The sequence below is a fragment of the Myodes glareolus genome, chromosome 2 (genome assembly GCF_982192425.1).
Source record: "Myodes glareolus chromosome 2, mMyoGla1.1, whole genome shotgun sequence".
Classification (NCBI taxonomy): domain Eukaryota; kingdom Metazoa; phylum Chordata; class Mammalia; order Rodentia; family Cricetidae; genus Myodes; species Myodes glareolus.
The window spans coordinates 106,671,459-106,696,563 of NC_142027.1; the positions used below are offsets into that span (position 1 = coordinate 106,671,459).

Sequence of the window (25,105 nt, forward strand, 5' to 3'; positions counted from 1 at the left end):
GCACTCAGGAGGCTAAGGCAGGAGAATTTCTCTGTTATCTGAGACCAGTATGGGCAATAGAGTCAATTACAAGCCAGCCTGGGCTAGAGTGAGACACATGTAAAAGGTGTGTCTGGAGCAAAGTAGCATACACCTTTAACTCCAGCACTTGTGAGGCAGAGTCAGGTATAGTTCTGCAAGTTCCAAGCCAGTCTAGTACATATAATTCCAGTCTAGCTAGGGCTACATAGTGAGACTCTGTCTCAAAAAATTAATTTATAAGATTCTGTATCTAGTAAAAGGTCTTTAATAAGTACATTTTTATACAAGCAAAATATGAAAAGCTTTATTAATAAAATCCTCCTAAAGAGTAATCTGGAGATAAAAGAGAATGATTCTATATGGAATATTTGAGATTCAAGAACAAACAACAAATAAAAACTTGAAAAAATATAAGCATATATAAAATACTACATAAAATAAAATCTGATTTGTTGAGAAAGGGAAACAGACTGAAACAATATAACAGTGTGTATATATATATATATATATATATATATATATATTGGAGGAGATAGTTGTACTTAAATATACTAAATTCCTTTAGAAGACATCGAAAATGAAGCATGTAAAAGGAGGGAAAACAGAAAAGATAATATAAAGCTGGAGCAAACAAAATGGTAGACGTATATCAATAATGATAATAAACACAAATTAGTCAAATTTCTCTGGAGTACAGATTGGCAAAATAAGAAACATAGTCCAGACATGAAAAGAAAAGATCTTAAAGATATACAATAAAACTGAAAGTTTGGGGGGAAAAAAAGATACCAAGTCAATATTAACCAAAACCAAAAGCAATGTTAACACTATTAATATCAAACAAAACAATTTAGAAGTGCCAAAATTTAATTATAAAATGTTTGATCTTTGTGAGTTCGAGGCCAGCCTGGTCTACAAGTGCTAGTTCCAGGACAGACTCCAAAGCTACAGAGAAATTGTCTCGAAAAACCAAAAAAAAAGTTTAATTTACAAAGTAGATAAAATTTTAAATTCTAAATCTCTATACAATATTATATTTCATAATCTCTAGGCAAATATGAGTACAAATAAATATAAACATAAAAGAAATAAATATAAATAAAAATAAGTATGAAAGAATAGCTGAAAAAGTCACCTTCATAGATTTATTTTTTCAGTTTTTGGGGTTTTTTTTTCATGACAGGGTCTCTTTGTATAGCTCAGGCTGTCCTGGAACTAAATATGTAGACCAGGCTGGCCTCTAACTCACAGATTCACCTGTCTCTGCCTCCCGAGTGCAGGGATAATGCATGCACCACCACACCCAGACCTTCAGATTTTTAATATGCCTTTCTCTGTATTATGCATTATGACACAGAACAAAGCATAAAAAGTAAGGGCAGCAGAAACATCAAAATATCATATTTAACACTCTCAGTCTCATTCAAGAGCACACAAACTGGGGAATATGAACTCTCTGCAGGTTGCCTGGACAGCAGTTTTTTAAAAAAAAATCTTACTACATATTAGGTCAGAAAGCTAAGTCTGCTGAAGTTTGAAAGACCACATTCTTTGGATATACTTCTATAAACTGAGATCAAATAACAGAAATAGAACCAGTAAAAGTCCATGCCAGAAAACTTAGAATGCCCCAAAAAATGATTTTTTAAAAAAATCTATATTATGCATTAATATGAATAAATACCAGTGTTAACCAAACTAATTAAATCACAGACTACCCAGGAATGATTCACTTAAATTGATGAAAAGATAATACTATAACAACAAGAGAAAAACGAAGCTCAATTTAGCATTATCTCTGGGGAACTAAAGGACTGAGTAGGGTGGAGAGGAGAAAGATAGAACCTCTTCAGCTCTACTAACATCCTGTTTCTTGAATTGAAGGTTAGCAATTTGGGTGATTTTTCTTTCTAATATTAGGGGTGGAATGTAGGAGTGTCTTATATATGCTAGACAAGTACTGTATATCTGAGCTATATACCCATCCTAGTGTTTTAACTTTTAATCTATATATAGGCTTTATACGCTTTTTTAAAGGGATTTATTTATTTATTTATTTAGTGCACAATGTTCTGCCTGAAGGCCAGACAAGGCCACCAAATCTCATAGATGTTACCATATGGTTGCTGGGAAATGAACTCAGGACCTCTGTAAGAGCAGTCAAAGCTCTTAACCTCTGAGCTATCTCTCCAACTCCTGTACATGCTTTTCTTTTTTTAAGATAGGGTCTCACTATATATTCCTAACTGGTCTGGAACTGTGTAGCCCAGGTTGACCTCAAACTCAGAGATATATCGGCCTCTGCCTCCCAAGTACTAAGATTAAAAGCATGTGACACCAGACTTGCCAAGCTTTATTCACTTTTAAACGATATGTAATAAAAACATAAAGAATAAATGTGGGGTTGGAAACCCATTCTCTTTGGATGGATACCTTGCTCTGCCAAGATATAGTAGAGAGGGTCTTGGACCTTACCCAAAGCAATGTGCCTTACCCTCTCTCAGGAGTGGATGAGGGCGGAGTAGGGGCTAGGTGGAGGGAATGGGAGAAGGGGAGGGAGTGGGAATTGGGATTGGTATGAAAAATGAAAGTTTTCTTTTAAAAATAAATTAATTAATTAATCAATTAAAAAATTAAACATGGGGCAGTGGTGACGCCTGTCTTTAATCCCAGTACTCTAGGGGCAGAGGCAGGCCGATCTCTGTGAGTTCAAGGCCAGCCTGGTCTACAGAGCAAATTCCAGAATAGCCAAGGCTACACAGAGAAACCCTGTCTCGAAAAACAAAAACAAATAAAATAAAAAGAATAAATGGGAGGACAGAAAAATATTTAATACAATTGTCTAAGAAGACATATCTAGGCTTCTTTCTAGATCACCCAGTGACTCTCTTTGTCTTCTAGAAAGGCAGAATTGCTCCTGTCCTGTGATACTTAGAAAAGGAACATGCAGCTGGGTAGTGGTGGCGCACACCTTTAACCCCAGCACTTGGGAGGCAGAGGCAGATGGATCTCTGTGAGTTCAAGGTCAGCCTGGTCTACAAGAGCAAGTGCCAGGACAGGCTCCAAAACTGCAGAGAAATCCTGTCTCAAAAAACAAAATACAAACAAACAAAATTCTCCTCTGGGGGCTCTCTTATCACTGTAGGGACTCATACTCCACTGTCTTTTATCTTTTTTGGTTTAGGTATGATCAATAAAATGCCAACAACAAATTAAAATTGTAGATTCTGTTCCTTATTGTCTCATTCTACAAAGAATCAGATAGTACTAGGGAACAGGTGAGTCTGGTACTGTGGCACACTCCTTTAAACCCAGCAGTTATGAATCAGAGGCAGGCGGAACTCTGAATTGAGACCAGCCTGACATGCATACTGAGTTCCAGGCCAGCCAGGAATACATGAAAAAATTCTGTCTCAAACAAACAGCACAGAGATGAAGTTTGCAGTTGTCACTCTCTAAAGCCAGCATAGCCTCTTGCTCACTGAACTAAATAAATCTGAAGGAGGGTAAACAAGGTCTCATTAGCATGGCCTGTAGAAAGCAGACCAGCTGAAACTCCACAAGTGGTAAAACACCCCTTAACCAGTTTTAGACACTGTTAGCCAGAGTCTGACCTCTACTGACAGGGTGAAGAAAGCTCATTATTACAGGCTCCCTATGAAAGTTGACCCAATCACAAGTCCACTGAATTTCGGATTCGCAAAAACTCCCCTTCAAGTGTCTGATGTGAAAAGTTGCTCAGGATTTCAAAACAGAGTACAGCCACTGGTGCTTTGAAAAAGGCAATCAAGACCTATATGGTTGTCATTTTTGAAGATACCAACTTGTGTGCTATCTATGCTAAATGTGTAACAATTATACCTAAAAATATCCAGCAGCATGACTTACACATGAAAAACACCTACAAAACCACTATGAAGGGAAACATTTCATTCCCAAAAAGCAATTCCCTGTCTTCTTCCTCTTATCAATAGTTCTATGCTACATATTTTTTACTATGTGATCAAAAAGTATATGATTGCTAGCAGAAAAATAAGGGACAGAAATCAGGTATTGGTATTTGGTTTCCATTTTCATTTTATGTGAATTCTCAATATAAATGCAAACTGTAAATCATTAATGCAAGCCAACACATTTCAGTAATCAAGTTTCAACAGTTGAACTTTTATAATTATAAAAATATTTGCATTTTTCTAGACAACACCATTTTTTAAATTATAATTAAATTTCTTATTGATATTAAGAGGAAAAGGAGCAGAGGTGAGTCACTTCTTTACCTGCATGTCACTTTTGGCAGCTTTCACAGCATCAAAGAGATCATTGGTTGGAGGCACTGATTCATTCTTGTTATTCCCACTAGGTATTATTTGGGACCGCTTCTTCCGATGTTTTGCCACCTAGTAAGTATAGAAATATTAGGCATACAAAAGCTGTAAGAATGATGCTAACATTTAATTTCATCATTATGACCTTAAGTAGCCTTAAGCTGCCAATTCCACAGCTATGCTTCCCTTATTGTTTCAGATCTTTAGTAACTGATTATTTTATTGTTGTGAAATTTGTTATTACTAACCTTTTCTCTATTTAAAGAATTCTGGCACCTCTCTATCCTAATATTTTCTTTTCTTCCATCACATCACCTGAGTCCCTTCCAGAATTTTCTTTGCTGATTCTCCGACTAGATTCTAAGTTAAATAAAGTGGACTCATACTTCCTAAATATAACCCCAGTAGCACAGACACTGAGAGAAACAATTAATAAATGGGACCTCCTAAAACTGAAAGCTTCTGTAAAGCAAAGGATATGGTCAAAAAGACAAAACGACAGCATACAGAATAAGAAAAGATCTTCACTAACCCCCACATCAAACAGAAGTCTGATATCCAAAATATACAAAGAACTCAAGAAATTGGTCATCAAAAGAACACATATCCAATTAAAAAAAAAAGGACAGACCTAAACAGAGAACTCTCAAAGGAGTAATCTAAAATGTCTAAAAGACACTTAAGGAAGTGTTCAACATCCTTAGTCATCAGAGAAATGCAAATCAAAACAACTCTGAGATTCCATCGTACACCTTAAGAATAGCCAAGATCAAAAACACTGATGACAACTTATAGGGGAGAGGTTGTGGGGTAAAGGGAACACTCCTGCATTGCTGGTGGGAATGCAAGCTGGTACAGCCCCTTTGGATGTCAGTGTGGCAATTTCTCAGAAAATTAGGAAACAATCTTCCTCAAGACCCAGTAATACCACTTGTGGGTATATATCCAAAGGATGCTCAATTGTGCCACAAGGACATGTGCTCAACTATGTTCATAGCAGCATTGTTTGTCATAGCCAGAACCTGGAAACAACCTAAATACCCCTCGATTGAAGAATGGATAAGGAAAATGTGGTACATTTACACAATGGAGTACTACACAGCAGAAAAAAAATAGCATCTTGAATTTTACAGGCAAATGGATGGAGCTAGAAAACATCATTTTGAATGAGGTAACCCAGACACAGAAAGACAAATATCACATATACTCACTCATAAGTGGTTTTTAAACATAAAGCAAAGAAAATCAGCCAACAAATCACAATCCCAGAGAACCTAGACAACAATGAGAACCCTAAGAGAGACATACAAAGATCTAATGTACATGAGAAGTAGAAAGACAAGATCTCCTGAGTAAATTGAGAGCAGGGTGATCTCAGGAGAGGGTTGAAGGGAAGGGGAGAGGCAGGAAGGGGAGCAGAGAAAAATTGTAGAGTTCAAAAAAAATCAATAAAAGAACAAAATAAAGTGAACTCACTGGGGCAGCTTTGAGTGGTCGTTTCGCTGCTCTCTTCCTCACATTGCGTCTTGAGTGGTCTTCAAAGTCACTGTCTTCACTAGTTGACACAGAGGGACTGCTCCTATTAAGAGAGTATGATTTTCTTTGCTTCATCCCATTCCTTCCACATAAAGAATTAACTGTAATTCCTATTAATCTTTAACTGTGCCACATCTACATTAGAAAAACATTCAAATTTTAAGAGATATGGAGCAAGAAAAAACACTTCAAAGCAGCAAAGATGAAAAATGAGCAACTGAAAGCCGGTGAGAGGGCTCAGCAAGTAAGAGCACTTACCACCAAAGTCTGTTGACCTTGGAGTTCAACTCCCGGGACCCCTCGGTGGAAAGAGAAAACTGACTCCTGAAAGTTGCCCTCTGACTTCCATGTATATGTTTGTGACATGCACATATGCACATATACACCTAAATAAATGTACTTTTTCTTAGAATGAGGAACTGAAACAGGTGAATGAAACAGCTGGTATTCAGAGCATGTTCAGACTACTACTCTGTGTGCAGAAAAATCTACATGGCTGAGGAATAACTTACCACTCATACACAAATAGATAAGTGTGTACTTGGGGTTGTAGTTTATCCTTGAAACATAACCTTAGTGATTCAAGTTCATAGCGCTAATATAATCTAGTCCTCAATAATAACACTGGCAGAAACAGAAATGAATCAGAAAAGGCCAATTAATACAAATGGGACAAAGATAATGGTGCATGAGATGGATTTTTTCTCTTAAAAGATTACAAAATACAATATGCTGTTATAATCTTCACAGAATAAACTCATAAAGCTGTAAGAATCATAGACCATAGAACTACAGGACACGAATTAAAAAAAACACATATTTTCAAGCAACAAATAAAGCACTCTTTATTTATACAGTTCTCAGTCCCTGATTCCACTAGAAACTGCTATGTGCTAAGCACTGCTACATGTCCAAGACAGGTTTGGCTACAAGATGAATTCAAAACTAGACATGTACTATGTTCTTTTTCAGGGTCTAGCTATGTAGCCCCCGGGCTGGCCCTTTCAACTTACATTTAAGATGTGATATTCTTGATGTTTGTAAGATTTAAGACAGTCAAGAAACAGTCAGCAGTGTTAGGAGGAGTCTCCAGTGTGACCCAGTATGGCATTTCTCCCCTTCCTCTCTTCTCCCTTCCCCGCTGCCCATTTTTTGTTTGGTCGGTTTATTTTTATTTATTGTTTGAACGCAGAGCCTCGTGCAGTCCAGGCTAGCTAAACTCACTACACAGCTGTCCTTAACCTCTTGATCCTCCTGCCTCCACAGCCCAAGTTCTGGGATCACAGGTGTGTTTCACCACATCCACCTTCATACAGCATTTCTGATATTTTTACAGTCCCACACATACTATCACAAAGAGAGGAGAACAAAGAGAGGAAAGCTGCTGAGGATAGAGAAGGGGCCCCAAAATGCAGAAACCTCTCTCTCCCAGCTGCTCACCGCTGCGCAGTATCCTGTGAGCTCCCATCATCACAGGATAAACTGGTGGGGGAACAAGGAGACAGGGCCTTCTGTGCACTTCCCACAGACTTCTGACTTGGGGAAGACACACTGTCTGAAGAGGGTGACCACAGACTGGGCATGTTAATCCAGCTGCAGGGAAAAAGAAAGAGTGTTTCTACCACCCCTACTCCAGCCCTGCCCTGCCCACTTTCTCACCTAGGACAGGGTGCCGGGCCGGGGCCCCAAAAACAATAGAGGTACTCGGGTCACGACTGCATCAAGGGTTGGCACACAGAAACCTGAATGGGTGACGGTGATGCTGCTGGCTAATTGGGAGGCTGAGGCAGAAAGGTCGCCAAATTCAAAGCCAGCCTGGGTTATGGAATCAATTCCAGACCAGCCTGAGCAATTTAGTAAGTCCTTATCTCAAAATAAACAACTAAAAAAGAGAGAGAGAGTCCTGGGGATTATAATTGAGTTGTAGAAGGCTAGGCTAACACGTTTAAGACTTGGGGTCCAATCTTCAGTACAAGCAAATAAATAAATAAATAGGCTAATAAATAAGAAGGTTTACACACCGGAGCAGCTATAGGCATGAATCCTTTTCACTGGAGGGAGAGGGGGGCGGCCATAAACTGGCTGGAGTAAGAGAATAAGGCTTAAAAAAAAGAGAGAGAGAGAGAATGAGGCTTAGCTGACAAAAACCAACCTCAGCAGTGCACCTCAGATTTCCATTTCTGGAAATCGTCTCCTGGAGCTCTGGATGGTTTGGAGATAGATAGAGGTGTCCCTTGAATTAGGCCGGAAACATTTTGAAGGGTAAAGGAGAGTGCACGTTCTGTTTCCAGAAAGCACCGGCTAAGGCCGACCCCAGGAAGCTTATTCGAACTGAGGGGGGCTTCCCTTTGGGAGACGACTCGTCTCTCCGGGGCTTTCACAGTGGACCCCACAGAGGTGCCGAGGACCGAGGGGCAGAGGGGCAGGAGGGTTGGAATGCGGCCTAATTGTGGGTTCAAAAGGGCAACCTCACTGTTGGTGATGGATGAGTGACCTCTAGATGCACACGCGTGAAGAAAGGCCACCACCTCCGGGGTCCTTTCAGGCCTCAGTGGACATCCCGCCTCTAATAGAGACGCCCGCCGCCGCAGCTTTTCCTCCTCAGGTGGCGGACTGATAAGTCTCGAAAAACGCGGGAAGGCACAAGATCCGCTGTGCGCAGGCGCGAGATTAACTGTTCTTCGCGCGGCTGAGAAGTGTCGCGAGATTTGGGGGAGCGCAAACTCGTGCTGAACACGTTCCAGTCACACGGCGCGCTGTGCTTCGAGCAGCCACCAAGTGTGAGGCATGCATTCCTGTCACGTGGGTTCGAGCGCCTGCGGGTCGCTCCACCCTAGCCACGCCTCCTTTGCCCCTCTGCCCCCCTCCATTGGCTGAGCGGTCTGCTACTGCCTTCAGTCCGGCTTCTCAATTGCAATAGGCTCAGTTTCACGCAAGCCCCGCCTTTCGAGCGAGAAAGCCACGCCCCTCCTCAAGGCCACATCACACATTCTCCCGCCCCCTCCACCTCTACAACCTCCGCTGTGCGACCGCGTTCCGCCCCCTGCCGAGCTCCCCTTCCACATTGGCTTCAATTCTCCCCTGACCCCGCCCCCGAGGCCGGTTTCTTCTCATCATTGGCGGGCCCCCGCTTCGGGCCCCGCCCCCTGTCCCGCTCCCTGGCTCCCATTGTCTCCGCAGATGCCTCCTGGTCCTGCTACCGTGCTGGGGTTGCTCAGTTTTGGGGGGCACGCTCTTTCTCTGTTCTTCGAGACGTCCCGCGGCCGAGAAAGGAATTCTAAAGAGTTCTGTGGACTCTTCTTTCCTCCTTAGGACCTACTTTGCCCCGTCCCAGGGAGGAGAGCAGCTATGTCCGCGCTGCGTCCTCTCCTGCTTTTGCTGCTCCCTCTGTGTCCCGGCCCTGGTCCAGGACCTGGGAGTGAGGCAAAGGTCGTCCGGAGTTGTGCAGAGACTCGGCAGGTGCTGGGAGCCCGGGGATATAGCTTAAATCTCATCCCTCCCTCCCTCATCTCAGGTGAGAAGAAAGAGGAAGACTAAAAAGTCAGGGGTGGGAGGGGGCGGAGACGGGTCCTCCCCGTCTCACAATGATTCCTTCCTTTCAGTGACCATTGTGATAATTGTCTCATCTCGTAGGCATCTTTCTTCTCCTCCTGTAACTTCCTTACCAGGATCACAAGAACCCCGCTGCTCACATAATAGCGCTCGCTCAATCCCCACCCAAGGAATTCCCTCTCTGTAATTAGCATACCCGTTAGTGGCTTTCTTTGCAGCCAGGAATTCCCTTTCGATTTCTGTGAGCTTCTTTTATAATAATACTTTTGCTCACCAAGTAGCCCCACCCCTACAAACTCCCTTCTTCATTCCATGGATGTCCCATTAATCCTTGGAGGCGTGGCGTCTGCCGTGTTGGAAAGAGTCACCTGAAGACACCCTGGTCACTAATTTGACCCTCGAGGCAGCTGTCAAATAGATGATCCCATGACAAATAGGGGTGAACTGGGGTGGGCGAGGGACAGTAAAGGAGGGTTCAGGTAGGGCTGAAGGGGCAGACAAAGAAATAGGCGGCCAGGCAGGTGGAAGAGAATGACCAGCCCCTTGAGACAGGTGGGAGATGGAGGGAAATCCTAATATCCCGTCTCGCTGTCCACTGTTCCTCCCCGTTTCCTCTGCCCAGGTGAGCACCTTCAGATCTGTCCTCAGGAATACACCTGCTGTTCCAGTGAGACGGAGCAGAAGTTGATCAGGGATGCTGAGGTCACCTTCCGTGGCCTGGTGGAGGACAGTGGCTCCTTCCTGACTCACACACTCGCTGCCCGGCATAGAAAGTTTAATGGTGAGGACCTTTGGGGGGGTCTCCAAATGGGTTCCACGCCCCTTTATGTTGATGATTCCCGCCCAGCCCCTGTCCCCACCTCCTGCAGTCACCCTAGAGCTCTCCCCAACTGCCCAATCCTGCCCACCTACAATTCCCACTCTGCATTCTCTCCAGGCCCCTGCCCTGCTCATTCCTAGTCTGCCAGATCTCTGACTTGCTCAGTTTTCTAACTCTTTTGCCTCTTCTTTTCCTCACTCCCTCTGGTCTCTGCCCTGTCTCTGCTCTCCCCCTCCCTATTCCCTCTTCTCATCCCTCCACCTTTGTCAGAGTTTTTTCGGGAGATGCTGTCCATATCCCAGCATTCTTTGGCCCAGCTCTTCTCGCATTCCTATGGTCGCCTGTATTCCCAACACGCCACCATCTTCAATAGTCTGTTCTCTGGCCTGCGGGACTACTATGAGAAGTCTGGCGAGGGGTTAGATGACACCTTGGCGGATTTCTGGGCACAGCTTCTGGAGAGAGCCTTCCCTTTGCTGCACCCCCAGTACAGCTTTCCTCCTGACTTCCTGCTCTGCCTTACTCGGCTCACCTCTACTGCTGATGGCTCTCTGCAGCCCTTCGGGGACTCACCCCGCCGCCTTCGCCTACAGGTGAGGGGGTCCCACGACCTGAGCTTCAGCAGCTTCTGACCTAGTGTCCTAATTTATGAACCATCATCTCCAAGACAGACTCCCGTTTTGTGCCCCTGTCACCTCTGGCCTTATGCCCTACATCTCAGCCTTTCTCTGACTTGGTGATCCCCTTCTCAAGTCTTGGTCACCTATGCCTGACCAGTGCCCCTTGGTCTCCTTTAACTACATGCCCACCCTCATTCTTTGCCCTACTTTTATATACTCACTTGGCCCTCCATCCCCAGCTAGTTCGTCTTTGTGTCTTACACACTGATTTCCTATGGTTCAATTAAACATAAGCTGGGCAGTCCATGGTATCACATTGGATTGTCACCATAATTGTTTGAGGTAAATAAGAGCATCCTTACTTTATAAAGGAGAAAAATGGGGCTCCCAAGGAAGTCTCATAGTCCGTGAGTAGTAATGCTAGACTCCACACCTCCTTCTAAGTTCAGTGTTCTGATACACAGTCTAGCTCTAAACATTGTTCCATACAACCCTACCAGCTCTTCACAAACACCCAATACTCCTAGACGATAATTTCTTTGGAGCTATTGAACCTCCCTCTTACGTGACCCAACAGTGTACCCACCCCAACTTAACCCTACAAACCCAACCCTTGCCTAACTCATAATAATTTTTGTGGCTCTTTTCCCCCCTCACCTTCTTTTTCCCAGGTAACCCGGGCACTGGTAGCAGCCCGGGCCTTGGTCCAGGGTCTGGAGACCGGAAGAAATGTGGTCAGTGAAGCCCTTAAGGTTAGTGGGGACCTGAAATGGACAAAGCTCAGAGAGTGAAGAAGACAGACACCAGCTGGCGGGAGAGGCCTGGAGCTGTCCCTTGTCTGCTCCTGGGCTCTGATGTTCCAGGGTATATTAGGGAGGCAGGCCAGGGTCAGGCCTCCACTGGGTCTCTGACCCTCCCCTCTGGTGACATCTTCTACCTGTGGTGGAGGGCTTGTTCATTTCCATAGCGGTTCAAGATTGTGATAATCCCCTCGGTGCCCCCCCTCCTCCCTGCGGCTGAAGACCTTGCTGCATCCCTGGTCCTGTCCTAACCTTATCTCCTGTCTCCCTTGTCTCTCCTCAGTCATCTTGGCCCTGAATCTCTCCTTACCACCTCCTCCCCAGTAACACCCTAGTCAAACACTTCTCGTGAAATAGAATCAGCAACCTTGCCACTGGGTACTCCCCTTCGCAGCCCAGCCCTGTAGCATCTGGTGGTGTCACCGGATGCCATATGGGGTCACCAGCCACAGTTGCTCACATCCAGCTTCCAACAAATACCCTGGGGAGGTGGGTCAGGATCTCTGGTCTCTCTATGCCTAGCACCAGGCATGCTAAGGCAGCCTAGGTGTTCATGGATGCCCAGACCCATTCTCTACCCACCAGGTGCCGGTGTTGGAAGGCTGCAGGCAGGCCCTGATGCGTCTGATCGGCTGCCCACTTTGTCGGGGAGTCCCCTCACTTATGCCCTGTCGGGGCTTCTGCCTCAATGTGGCCCATGGCTGCCTCAGCAGCAGGGGACTGGAGCCTGAATGGGGCGCATATCTGGGTGAGGGGGCTCAAGAAAGTGGAGGGCCCGAGTAGTGGAGGAGGGCCCTGAGTAAGGTTGGGGACCATTTGTGTAAGGAGAGGGTGGCCTAAAACCAAAGTGGGGCGGGAGAGTAAAAGGGAGGGGGCTTCTCATTTAATCACAAACACCATCTCCACGCAAGCAAATTGCTCTTTCCTAAGGCGGTAGTGAGATTTGTAGGAATGCCCTGGTTCAGTGCATACCCTCTACTTTCTCTTTCCCCTTCCCTTCCCTCAAGATGGTCTCCTGCTGTTGGCTGAGAAACTCCAGGGACCCTTTTCCTTTGAGCTGGCTGCTGAGTCCATTGGGGTGAAGATCTCAGAAGGTTTGATGCACCTGCAGGAAAACAGTGTAAAGGTGTCTGCCAAGGTATAGAGAGGGTAGGGTAGAAGGGTAGAGGTGAGGTGTGGCTTACGGTGTGGGTGTCTGAGACAATAGGTCATGTCGGGAGACTGTAGACTCGGGGTGGGGCATAGTGTGGTTTGCTTCAGAGTGGCTGTGTTGGGGTCTTTTCCTGTGCACAGGTATTTCAGGAATGCGGGACCCCGCATCCAATGCAGTCTCGTAACCGCCGAGCACCAGCGCCCCGAGAAGAGGCTAGCCGCTCGTGGAGGGCAGCAGCCGAGGAAGAACGGCCGACAACGGCGGCGGGCACTAATCTGCACCGCCTGGTGTGTAGAGGAGCTGCGGGTGCAGGTGGGTGTGGCACGACCGCGCTGGACGCGCTGCAGCTTTGTTTTCCATCGCGCAGGTAGGGGAGCTCCGCGAGAGAGTTGGCCGCGTGCGGGGCTTCTGGGCCGGATTGCCTGTGACGGTGTGTGGGGACTCCCGCATGGCGGCAGACCTCTCGCAGGAGGCGGCACCCTGCTGGACTGGCGTTGGGAGAGGCCGGTGAGTTTCTGGCGGTGGTGACGGAAGTCGGGCAGCAGATAGAGGGAAGGAAGGCAGCGGGAGCCTTCACGGTATTGTGTTCTCAGGTATCTGTCGCCTGTGGTCGTGGGTTCCTTGAACGAGCAGCTCCGCAACCCGGAGCTGGATCCTTCTGACCCCGATGTCCCGACGCGGCGGCGGAGGCTACATCTCAGAGCAGCTACGGCTCGGATGAAGGCAGCTGCCCTGGGTCAGGACCTTGACATGCACGATGCCGGTGAGGCCCAGAAACCCACCCGGCACTGCCCCTTGCCCCCGCCTAGGGGCGGTGTCCAGCGAGTCTCCTCTAGGGGCCTGCCCATTGCTTCTCAAGTCCCGCCCACTGCCCTCTAACTTCTGCCTCTGCTGAAAGCCAGCTCACTGCTCTGGAGCCCAGCCCACTACCTCCCTGTCCGCTTATGGCCCTTTCAAGTACCTGCTTTTGGGACTCCCGGTGGCCGCTGACACCTCCCCCCACTGCGCCTCCGCTCCCGCCCACCTCCCTTTGACTCCCACTCATTGCCCTGTTAGCCCCGCCCCGCCCCGCCCCGCCTTTACCTCCTTCAGTCATTCCTATTCACTTAAACCCCTCCCAAAGGTCTCCATCCTTGATTGCAGTGGAAGACACATTCCCACAGAGAACACTGAGGAAACTTACTGTAAAGAGCAGTAGTGGGGGACAGGGAAGCTAGCTGTGGTACCACTGGGCTGCCGTCCACCCCCAGATTAGCCAAAAAGAGAAACAGACATTCATGGTTTAGTCTTTGTCTTGGTCACTCTCCTTGCTCCTTCCTCCCCAACCCGTTTCTCTGCTTTTGTTCTCTGTGACTTCTGGTCTGCTCTCCCGATGTACCCTTCTGACACTGGCTTTCCCATCTCATTACCTTGTCCCAACTCCATGTTTGGCTTCTGATTTCTGATTGTGCATTCCCTCCCCCGGCATTCCTGTCCATCACTCTTACGTGTGTCCTTCTCTTGCCTCTCTTTATCTCTTTTTTTTGTATATTAATTATGCAAAATAATGGGGTTCATTTTGACATTTTCATGCATGCCTATATATACAAACATGTCCTTTGTGTCTTGCCTCAATTTCCCTTCCATATGCATCATTCCTACCTCTCTGTCTTCCTTTCTGCATCAACCTCTGTTCCTCTCCACCTGCACAGATGAAGATGCCAGCGGCTCCGGAGGAGGACAACAGTACGCAGATGACTGGAAAGCTGGGGCAGCGCCTGTGGTTCCCCCAGCCAGGCCTGCAAGGCCACCTCGCCCTCCTCGAAGGGATGGCCTTGGGGTCAAAGGAGGAAGTGGCAGTGCCAGATATAACCAGGGCAGGAGCAGGAATCTGGGGTCGTCTGTTGGTCCCCATGTTCCACTCATCATCATCCTCTTTCCCTCAGCCCTGACCCTGCTTGGACTTCGATAACCAGGGAGGGGTGCCCTAGCATCAGAAGGGTTAATGGCCCTTTCCTCTCCACCTTCCTCAGCTGAGCATGAGGACGAGTGGAAGGAGGCTACAGAGAAGTAGAAAGGGACTTTGTGGGCGAATGGCTGGGGCCCCAGATCCAGGAGTTTCCCGTTGATGGGCTGGAGGTAGATGGGTGTTCATAATATTTATTTTTTCATATTTATTTAAGAAGGGAGTGTGGTTCAGCTCTTTTAAGGTGTGGGGCTCACTGAAGCAAAAGGCAGGGGGTGGGCTGTTGGGGAACAGGTTGAAGGAACTTGGAAGTGGGAGGGGGGACTATTGGCATGGGGGATACCTGGTATTGAAAATGGACAAATAAACCTAGCTGGGAGTGATGTCACGTGCCTGTAAACCCATTATTTGGGAGTTTTGAGGCAGGGGGACTGAGAGTTGGGGACACAACTCACACACACACAAAAGCTAGGTGTTGACAGTGGGACAGAGGATGGGGATGAGGGAGATGGACCTGGGTTCTGTTGACTCTTTAAAAGCATCTGTTTCTTAAGTGGGGGAGGGGGGCTCATCCTATGACCTTTGCCATCCACATCCTTCACAAGCTTCCATTTCATATTTCAGCGTTAAAGTCAGTGTTTATAGGTAAATAAATAATAATTTATTGGACCATATGTGTGGCTTTTTATACATGTGTGTGTATGTGTGGTGTGTGCATGTGTACACCCAGAGGCCAGAGGAGGAAATCTGTCCTGCTGTTTCACTCTATACGGGCATTAATCCCTTAAGAAGGCATTTTCTCTGAATCTGGAGCTAGGCTGTTAGCGAGCAAGCTCTAGTGCGCCTCTTATGCCCCACCCATCCCATATCACTGGAGTTACAGGCAGATGCACTTGTGGCCATGCCCGGCTTCTTCACATGGGTGCAGGGGATTTGAACTTGGGTTCTTACGCATGTGGAGCAAGTGCTTTTCTTGCAGTCAGTTTCCATACTCTTTAATTTCCCTCCTGGGCATCTGTAACTGGCTCAGTTTCTACCTGCTTCTTGTCCCTTGAAGTCTGTTCCCTGGGAGCAAGCAGCCCTAAGGAACAACCCCAGACTTTCCAAGCCTGAGGTCTAAATATCTTAGCCTATTAAAAAAAAAGAATTGTGAAGATCAAACAGGAATCACATGAGAAAGTAGCTGTAAAATGTGCAGTACACCAGGTCTATTTATGTTAACACACCACTGCCTTTGCCTTCGGGGTAAGAGTGGCAATTCTTGACAGACTTTGACTATCCTCTCTGTCTGTCTCTGTCTCTGTCTCTGTCTCTCTCTCTCTCTCACCTGAATAAATCTTTTGTCTTGTGGAAAGTCAAAAAAAAAAAAAAAGTAACTGATTCCTTCTTGAAAGGAGGGTAGAAGTGGCATTTCAAAGGCAGGCTAGGGTATCTTTTCCCCAGTAGATTGGTAAAGCGGCATAAAGGAGCAGGGAGGGGAGAGACCCAGAGAAAACGGATCAATGCCCAAGCAAGCAAGTTAGCAGCTACTTGGGCTGGCGGACAAAGGGAGGGGAGGGGGAGGAGTCTGGGTGCTGAGAAAAGTTTGTAGGGAAAGTTGATCCGAGGAGCCGGGCGGTGGCTGGGACAGCCCGACCTGATTTTTCCACTGCTCTCCTTGTGGCCTGGTGAGTGGCTAGAGAAGCTGAGGCTGGGACGAGTGGAGGGACCTTTGAATTTATGGAAGGAGACCTGAAGGGTTCTCAGAAGACCCTTTACAAAGGGCTGACGACAGATGAAGCAGTCACCAAAGCTGCAGAGGGGACTGTGAGCCGGGATGAGGGCAATGAGAAGAGCTTGAGGTGGATGGGAGGAAATAAAGTTTAGCTCGGGATACTGGAGTTTGCTGGCTGAATTCTGGGGGCTGTGGTGGGGGAGGGAGTTGGGGATAATGCCAGAAGGAGGCGAGTCCCTGGATAGCAAGCTTGGATTCTTTTCGCTTGGGGTCACCCTGGTAATTCAGGGAAGGAGGCTGTCAACACTTGCTGGAAGGACCTTGATCTTTGATTGTAGAGTGTGATCTGAAAAGGTGGAGATAAATCCAAATTCATCAGGAAGCTTAGGGTCTGGGAAAGAAGAAAATCAATCAAAATCTCTCTCTGTGTGTCTCTGTTTCTCTCTTTCTCTGTCTCTGTCTCTCTCTCTCTGCCTTCTCTGTGCACTAATAGATAGGATTAAGAAGCGGAATGGGGTGCATCCAGGGGCTCTGTCGTCCCACGTTTCCACCAGTCCCTTTTAGAACTTGGGGTCTGCCTTGGTGGAGTGAGAAACAGCCTTGACAGCAGGAGCAGTGACTCACACCACTCCTCTATGTCCATCCGCCCCTTTCCTCCTCCAGGTTACCCAACCTTTTCCTTTCTGGTTCCCTCGACCCCATTCCCTTCTAAGGCTTCCCCCTGAACTAGCTCAAGAAGGAGAGAGGTTCTTCATTCCTATTTGTGATCGACGGAGGGACTCAGAAGGCAGCCAGGACCTGGCTTGACAATGCCCTGGTGGAAAGGAAGGTCATGAACAAAGAGATTCTATCTCATTTGGTGTCTGTTTCATTTGAGATCTGGGTCCCGACTTTTCTCTCCTTTCCTTTCAAATATCCCAAGTTTGGGAGAGGGGTACAGTTGAAGAGTTGGGGGTGGGTGGGTGAAGACACACAGGTTTGGCAGAACAAGGGATAGATGTCAGGTCATCTATAAGAGTCTGGTGTAAAGGGTGCACACACACACACACCCTGGGCCACTCACCATCCCCGCTTCAGATCTCAGTGGCAGAAGAAGAAAAAAGGTTCTGCCCTTCTCTTTAGACTCCTCTCCTTCCCCCCTCATTTCCCTTCTAGACGCTGACAGAGGCAAAAATCTGCTAACTCAGGGGGCAGACCAAACCAGGGCTGCGAGCAGGCCTGGGGAATGAGCCCCTGATCTCCAAAAGGTGTCTTCCACGGTTGTGCAGCCAACTCCAGCTGTCTCTGCCACCCATGGCTCTTGGCCCGGGCTCTGTCCCTGCCTAGTGTCACCTGCCTTGTGGCACATGGGTCCTCTGTCTCCTGTCAGGACCATGAGGCTCTGGAGGCCTCGGAGCCTGGGGGTGGCTCTGGGAGTCTTCATGACCATTGGATTTGGCCTCCAGCTCTTAGGGGGACCATTCCAGAGGAGGTGAGTAACCGTCCTGCCTTACCTCTCCGGCTATACCCCACCCCCAACCTACTCTTAATCCCACCTGAGGATGTGTGACTCTAGGGGGTAAACTCTGGGCGGGGCGGGGAGGGGGAGGTCATTCCTACTGCCCATTCATCACAAGGACCCACCTGTTCCACATAATGGCAAGGGGCAGGACACTCCGTTTCCTCTCTCTTTTCAGGTTACCGGGGCTGCAGCTCCGACAGTCCTGGATCCCTTCACTGGGACCAACTGTTAAGTCTTGCCTACCCCGACAGCGGCTTGTGTTTTTGAAGACACACAAATCTGGGAGCAGTTCTGTGCTCAATCTGCTTCATCGCTATGGGGACCAGCAGGGGCTACGCTTTGCCCTGCCTGCCCACTACCAGTTTGGCTACCCAAAGCTTTTCCAGGCCTCTAAGGTCAAAGGTTACCATCCCCAGAGTTCAGACACCAAGAAGCCTTTCCATATCCTCTGTCACCACATGAGATTCAACCTGAAAGAGGTGAGGAGGTACAGGGAGGGTGGAGACGAATGGACAAGAAATCTCAGGCTTGTGGTCAAGACCTGTAAGAGGGGTTCATCCTTGGTATGCGGGTTCACCCACAAAGTGGACCCTAGGATATAAAGGTGAGGTTTCCTGTTGCTCTTTCTCCAAGTGTCCTCCGCCTGGGGCAGAGCTACAGTGGGATCTGTGTGTGGAGGATGTGTGTGCTTGTGGGGGCCAGATGTCAGGCCAGATGTCAACTCCAGATATGTGTCTTCCTTTCCACCTTAGCTTTGGAGACAGGCAGGGTCTTTTACTGAACCTGGAACTTACTGATTCAGCTAGATTGACTGGCCAGCGAGCCCCAGGATCATCCTGTTTCCATCTCCCTAGTGCTGGGATTATGGGTAAAAACCGCGTTTTGAAACTTCATGTCAGTTCTATGTTAAGCCTTCAACAGAAAGAAGAGTTGGACATTTTGAAAGTGTGATGGTATATACCTGTAATCCTGGAACTGGGGAAGGTGAGACAGGAGGCTCCTGGAGGTCAGACTAGGGATGTAGCCCATCTGACAGACTGCTTGTCTAGCATGTATAAGGCCCTGGATTCAATTCCTAGTAGCACATAAACCAGGTGTGGAATCCTAGCACTTGGGAGATGGAACCAGAAGGATCCAATCTCAAAAAGTTAAAAAATAGTTGAAGGTCAACCTGAGCTGCATAACTATACCTCTATCTCAAAAATAAACAAACAACAAAAGAGAGACCCGAGCTCTGACCCCAAAGGAGACATCTTATCGGAGAGATGAACACGTTCTCTCACATGCTTAAACCAGTGAATGCTTTTCAGGAGAAACAGAAAGCACACGGGCACTGGGTGTGGTGGCTCACACTGTAATTCTAGCACCATGAGGGATAAGGAGCACCTGGCAGGAGAACAGAGAGGTTCATGTGGTGGGCGAGGAACTTAAAAGAAAGATCAGAAGGGGTTTTCGAGGAAAGGCTTATTATGCTTCCTGCTGTCTCGTGTGTGACTGTCTGTCTGTCTATATTTGATACTGGATCTGTCTGTCTATCTGTATTTGATACTGGATCTCATGTAGCTCAGACTAGCTTCAAACTCAGTAGCTGAGGATGATACTGAACTGATTCCCCTGCCTCCATCTCCCGAGTGTTGGGTACAGGTGGCACAAACCACTATCAGTTTATACAGTTGTGGGGATAGAACCCAGCACTTTGTGAACAGTAGGCAAGCACTCTACAAAGTGAGATAGTCTTCCAGGGGAACTCTGTCTGTGTGTGTGTGTGTGTGTGTGTGTGTGTGTGTGTGTGTGTGTGTGAGAGATAGTTAGCGTTATGACACTCACCATCAGCCCAGAATGACCTAGAACTCATGGCAGTCCTTCTATCTCAGTCTTTCAGAGTGCCAGAATTATAGGTGTGAGCCACAGTGTTCAGTAAACATCAAATATTCTTGGTGTTTTTGTTTTTGTTTGCTTTTTAATGAAGTACTAGGGATTGAACCCAGGGATTCCTCACGTGCGCTAAGCAAGCATTTTCCCACTGAGCTATATCCCCAGCCCAGATTGGGCATTCTTAGAGGAAGCAAACTATCACAAAGACATGATGATTTATGTATATATATGTGTGTATCAGGAGAGTGTGTGCAGTTAATAGAATAGCAGAGACGGCCCAAACACTTTATTTTGGAACAGGCTCTTGCTATGTACCCTGGGCTTTCTTTGAATTCTTGGCTATCCTCTTTCCTCAGCCTTCCAAAGGCTAGAATTACATATATGAGTACTATACCTGGTACACCCTTGTTGAAGGCAGAAGAGACAGCTGAGGACCGTGAAGGTGATGTCAGGGGCAGCAAGGGGCCACTGCTGGATAACAAGGGGCTACCGTTAAGAGTGGGCCAGTGACCACTGCACTGGGATCCTCTAATGGCTGAGAGATGACCGTCATGGTCTACCTACCATGTTCCAGGCACTTCCACATTCTTCCAGGCATACTAATCCAGACTTATACCTGAAGACACAAAGGCTCTGATGGCATCAGTGAAAAGCCAAAGTCACACAAGTAGTAAATGGCAGAACTGGGAATGGTTATTTTTGATGCCAGGGACAGTTAACTATCATCTGCTTTCCAAAAAGCCAGAGTTCAAAGGCTCTGTCCCCTGGGCATTGCCATATTAAGAAAATGAAAAACATTCGGTTAAAGAAAGGCATAACTCTTAAACACACACACACACACACACACACACACACACACACACACACACAACTTCGGCTGTAGTATGTGTGTGTCCATAACTGATCCAAGCATGTGCGTACCATAGTTCATGTGTGGCAGTCAGAGTCAGAGGGCAGCCTTGTGTTAGCTCTCACATGCCACCTCATTTGAGACACGGTCTTTTCTGCAGTTTGTGGCTATGTACTCCAGGCTAGCTGGTCTGTGGGTTTCTGAGGACTCACCTGTCTCCACCTCCCTCCTCACCATTGGAGATAACAGAGGCATGCTCCCACATCTAGCTTTACCTGCATGGGTGCTGGGGATCCAAACTCAGGTCCTCACACCTGTGCGGCAGCTATTTAGCCGCTGAACCATTGCCCCAGCCTATTGTAGCTCCTTTAAAAAAAAAATCAATTTTTTTTCTCAGTAAATTTTTAGTCTGTTCTGTTATGTAGCCCCTCTCTCAAATCTATGAATGGTCATTCACAAATGATCGTTTGTTCTCTGGCTGTCTCCTGCAGAGTTGAGGAGGGTGGTATAGGAGTTTGGGGAGTGAAATTTCTTGATATGAGAAATGTAACCATTTGTTCTCTTTTAGGAGGGATGGTTAAAGACTGAGGAATGCCTTGTTGTTGATATATATGCTCATATAGTTTCCAGATGCATAGCATAACAGCATAAATTCCAAATAAGTTCCTATTATCATTTTGGAGATTGATTCAATTGTATTTATTTTATTCATCTGAAGATTGGTTTATTTGTGTGTGAGAGAGTGAATGTGTGCCTATGCATGTTCAAGGACACTTAGAAGGGTAGCAGGGAGTTCTCGGGTATCATTCTTTGCCTGTTCCTTTGAGGGAGGGTCCCTCCCTGAACATGGGGCTAGGTTCTCAGCTAGGTTGGAAGCCAGCAAGCCCCAGTGATCCTCCTGTCTCTGCCCCCATTGGAGGCAGGCTTATGGGCTTTTGTAGAGATACATGGCTCACTACATGGGTGCTGGGATCTGAACACCGATTCTCACAATTGCAGCATACAAGGTCTTAACCACTGAGCCATCTGTCCAGCCCCTGATCCTCATTTTTAAAAACTTCCTTAAGCACAGACTTATTACCAATTGCCACTGTGATACAGAAAGGTTAGATTCCATGATAAAAATCATTTTCAGGGTAGATACCTTTGGGGAGTATGGGAACTATTAACATAACACGTCAATCAGTCTGCAGGGCTATGCTACAGCACAATTAAGCCTGATTCTCAAGGTACCTGTTGAGTAATAGACACATGCCATACTTTAGTCTTACCCATTTTCCAGCACTGTCCCCCCCCACCCCCCCACCTCCCGCCAGTGCCCTACTTCAGGAGTGGCTTGTTCTCCAAGATCTTTGGAGTTACAGAAGTGCCTTGTGTGGCAGTCATCTTGGACTGGCCTGAGAACACAGTTCCTGCCACTGATGTCTCCCTCCTTCTCCCTCCTTCGATTTTGAGGAGCTTCAGGCCAACCGGTTTTTTTTTTTTTTTTTTTTTTTTTGAAGCTGTGATTAAGAGTCCCAGAAAAGGCATTTAACAGGATTTTGTGTGTGTGTGTGTACTGGCCATGTTGGCACCTGTCTGTAATTACAATATTACAATGCTCAGGTGGCTGAGCCTTAAGTTTAAGGTCACCGTGGACTATGTATGTGTGACCCTATCTCAAAAAGGGACAGGGCTGGGGAGGTACAGTAAAATGCTTACCATGCAAGCAATTTTAGGACCTGAATTTGACTTCTAGAACTCATGGAAGAAAACTGGGCTTGGTAGCAGACTCTGTGTTCCCAGCTCGGAGGAGGCAGAGATAGGAGAGTCCCTGGGGCTCCCTGACTCGTCAGCCTTGCCTGGTTGATCTCTCACTCAGGCCAGTGAGAGATCCTGTCTTGAAAACAAAGGTGGATGATGCCTGAGGAAATGAGATTCTCCCCCAGAGTCCACACGAACAAGTGCACAGACATGAACATTTACACACATGCACATGAAAAACTGAATACAAATGGATTTTTATTGTAGAAGTAAACACCAAGTCTGGTTCTTAGGTGTGTGCTAGCCAACTCCCAGGGCTTATGGCCCTGTCTCTGTCTCCTTGGCACAGGGCTTATGGGTGAGCACCGCTGTGCCAGGCTTTTATGTGGGTACTGGGAGTATGGACTTGTGTCCTCATGCTTGTGTAGCAAACACTTTATTGACTGAGCCATTTCCCCAGCCCCAGGTTTGAGAGTTTTTATCAACTAAAGAAGATACAAAGGCCCAAGGAAATGAATGATTTAGAGCTTTGTGGGTTCCGGATTTCTGACTAGCTGTTATCTTGTGCATTCGTCTCATCACCTGGGAACCCCTGACTACATCCTTTTTTCAGAGAAGCAAATTGAGTCTTAGAGGTGTTACATAACTTCCCCCAAGCACACCCAGCTAGTTAGGGAAGCTGGGGGTGGGGGGGGAGCAGAGTTCCCAGGGCTCACTAGAGCCTTAGCTTGTACTTATTTTCTACTCAGTCAAGCTTTCTCTGTGTCTGCTCTTTCTTTCCTCTGCAGGTACTTCAGGTCATGCCTTCTGACAGCTTCTTCTTTTCCATTGTCCGAGATCCAGCGGCTTTAGCACGCTCTGCCTTCTCCTACTATAAGTCAACCTCATCAGCTTTCCGAAAGGCACCTTCTTTGGCTGCCTTCCTGTCCAATCCTCGAGCCTTCTACAGACCCGGGGGCCGTGGCAACCACTATGCCCGCAACTTACTATGGTTCGACTTTGGGTTGCCCTTCCCCCCAGAGACGAGAGTGAGTCCTCATCTACCCAGGGACCCCAGCCCCCTCCAGCTGCGTATTATACCTTCTGCCGCTGGCCCTGGAACTCTCTTCCAGCCTGTGACCACAGCTGCTAATAGTCACCAACATCCAGCTGGCTTTGCCTCTTCAGATTTCCGGCCCTCATCTTTTATCCAGTGGGGTCTGGCCTGGCTGGATTCTGTCTTTGACTTGGTCATGGTGGCTGAGTACTTTGACGAGTCATTGGTTCTGTTGGCAGATGCCCTGTGCTGGGGTTTGGATGACGTGGTGGGCTTCATGCACAATGCCCAGGCTGCAGGTGAGCAGAGGCTCGGGGCTGCCAACAAGAGTGTGTTGAATGGTGAAGATCAGCAGCTGACTGCACGGGCCCGAGCTTGGAATAACCTAGACTGGGCTCTTTATACTCACTTCAACCGTAGTCTGTGGGCGCGGATAGAGCAATATGGCCGCAGCCGGCTGCAACGTGCTGTGGCTGAGCTCCGGGCTCGAAGAGAAGCTCTGGCTAAACGTTGCCTGATGGGAGGTGAGGCTTTAGACCCCAAATACATCACCGATGTAAAGCTCCGTCCTTTCCAGTTCGGTTCAGCTAAAGTTTTGGGCTACGTACTTCAGAGCGGACTGAGCCCGAAAGACCAAGAGGAATGTGAACGCTTGGCTACCCCTGAGCTGCAGTACAAGGACAAACTCGATGCCAAGCAGTTTCCCCCTACAGTCTCCCTGCCTCTCAAGACCTCAGGGCTACTGCCCCCATAGGTATGGGATGACAGATGAGGACACACGACGCATCTTCCCTTCCTTTGGAAGGAACAGAAAGTTTGCTCTAAGGTGAGACTTGAGCTGCCTGGCTTTTCTGTAGGAATTCCAGCAACAGCTGCCTCCCACCCCCAGCTGCCCACTTTGTCTCTTCAAGCCCCAAGACAGGTTTATGTAGCACTTCCCCCAAAGCCCCCCGGAGGGGCAAAAGAAGAGTGAGCCAGAGAAAGTTGGGGCATGATACATCCAGTTCTCTATGAAATATTTGTTATGGAGCTGTGTTGATTTCACTGTGAAGATATTTGTTGGATGAATAAATGCTATGAAAAGTTTACTTATTTTTTTTAAAAAAATATTTTTTTTTGGTGAATGAGTATTTTGCCTGCATGTATAAATGTGTGTCACACACATCCTGGTGCCCACAGGTGTCCTGGAACTGGAGTTACCAATGACTGAGTCACCATGTGGGTGATGGGACCCAAACCCTGGTCTTCTGCAAGAACAGCAAGTGCTCTCAACCTTAGAGTCATCTCTCCAGGCCCCAGTTATTTGTTTTATGTAGGGCTCTCAAAGCGGGAGGGATGGAGATTCTTTTGTTGGATAGAAATTGGATTGGAAAGCGTTCTCTTTTCTTTCAATATTTCCTCAAGGCTGGGAATAAAACCCCTTTGGTAAAACGACTGACTAGCATCAGGCTGAGGCTCATGATGTCAATAATACAGACACACACGCACCACCAAAAACAACCGCCGCCACCACCAAAAAAATCCAAGAAAAAGACAGGGGTAGCTCAGTTGGTAGAGTGTTTCCCCAGCATGCATGAAGCCGTGTGGTCAATCCTCAGCTCTGCATAAGTCAGA

General features: G+C 47.1%; 3 protein-coding genes and 1 long non-coding RNA gene across 9 annotated transcripts in view; 2 read left to right on the forward strand and 2 right to left on the reverse strand.

Annotated features, from left to right (window-relative positions):
* The window catches only part of Stag3 (STAG3 cohesin complex component), a 34,252-nt gene extending 25,609 nt beyond the window's left edge, over positions 1-8,643 (reverse strand). The window contains exons 1-4 of one of the 3 annotated variants that reach the window (XM_048436970.3): positions 8,377-8,643; positions 7,323-7,475; positions 5,823-5,925; positions 4,299-4,418 (exon numbers count right to left, since the gene is read on the reverse strand). In XM_048436970.3, the coding sequence (XP_048292927.3) occupies positions 4,299-4,418; positions 5,823-5,925; positions 7,323-7,465 (366 nt within the window). In that variant the 5' untranslated portion in view covers positions 7,466-7,475; positions 8,377-8,643. Of the gene's footprint in view, positions 1-4,298; positions 4,419-5,822; positions 5,926-7,322; positions 7,476-8,350 lie in introns of all 3 variants that reach the window. The other 2 variants (XM_048436969.3, XM_085682839.2) reach the window with 2 other exon arrangements.
* Positions 8,644-9,041: 398 nt separating this feature from the next.
* On the forward strand, positions 9,042-15,441 carry Gpc2 (glypican 2). Its single transcript, XM_048436971.3, has 10 exons — positions 9,042-9,396; positions 10,057-10,215; positions 10,525-10,847; positions 11,546-11,626; positions 12,260-12,422; positions 12,682-12,812; positions 12,968-13,114; positions 13,195-13,334; positions 13,421-13,590; positions 14,519-15,441. The coding sequence occupies exons 1-10, from the start codon at positions 9,231-9,233 to the stop codon at positions 14,776-14,778; spliced, it is 1,740 nt and encodes a 579-aa protein (XP_048292928.1). The 5' UTR covers positions 9,042-9,230; the 3' UTR covers positions 14,779-15,441.
* Positions 15,442-16,336: 895 nt separating this feature from the next.
* Gal3st4 (galactose-3-O-sulfotransferase 4) lies at positions 16,337-24,579 on the forward strand. Of its 4 annotated transcripts, XM_048436972.3 has the most exons (5): positions 16,337-16,439; positions 17,150-17,315; positions 17,642-17,957; positions 18,163-18,466; positions 23,244-24,579. In XM_048436972.3, exons 3-5 carry the CDS (start codon positions 17,833-17,835, stop codon positions 24,243-24,245), a joined length of 1,431 nt encoding a protein of 476 aa, XP_048292929.3. In that variant the 5' UTR covers positions 16,337-16,439; positions 17,150-17,315; positions 17,642-17,832; the 3' UTR covers positions 24,246-24,579. The 4 variants fall into 4 exon arrangements, with proteins under 4 accessions (XP_048292929.3, XP_048292930.3, XP_048292931.3 ...); XM_048436973.3 differs by lacking the exon at positions 17,150-17,315 and having other exon boundaries at positions 16,338-16,439; XM_048436974.3 differs by lacking the exon at positions 17,150-17,315 and having other exon boundaries at positions 16,347-16,439; positions 17,856-17,957.
* LOC125402286 (uncharacterized) lies at positions 22,697-24,025 on the reverse strand. Its single transcript, XR_007232584.3, has 2 exons — positions 23,901-24,025; positions 22,697-23,808 (listed from the first exon to the last, which is right to left on the reverse strand). It is a non-coding gene; the product is annotated as an uncharacterized LOC125402286 (long non-coding RNA).
* Positions 24,580-25,105: the final 526 nt, after the last annotated feature.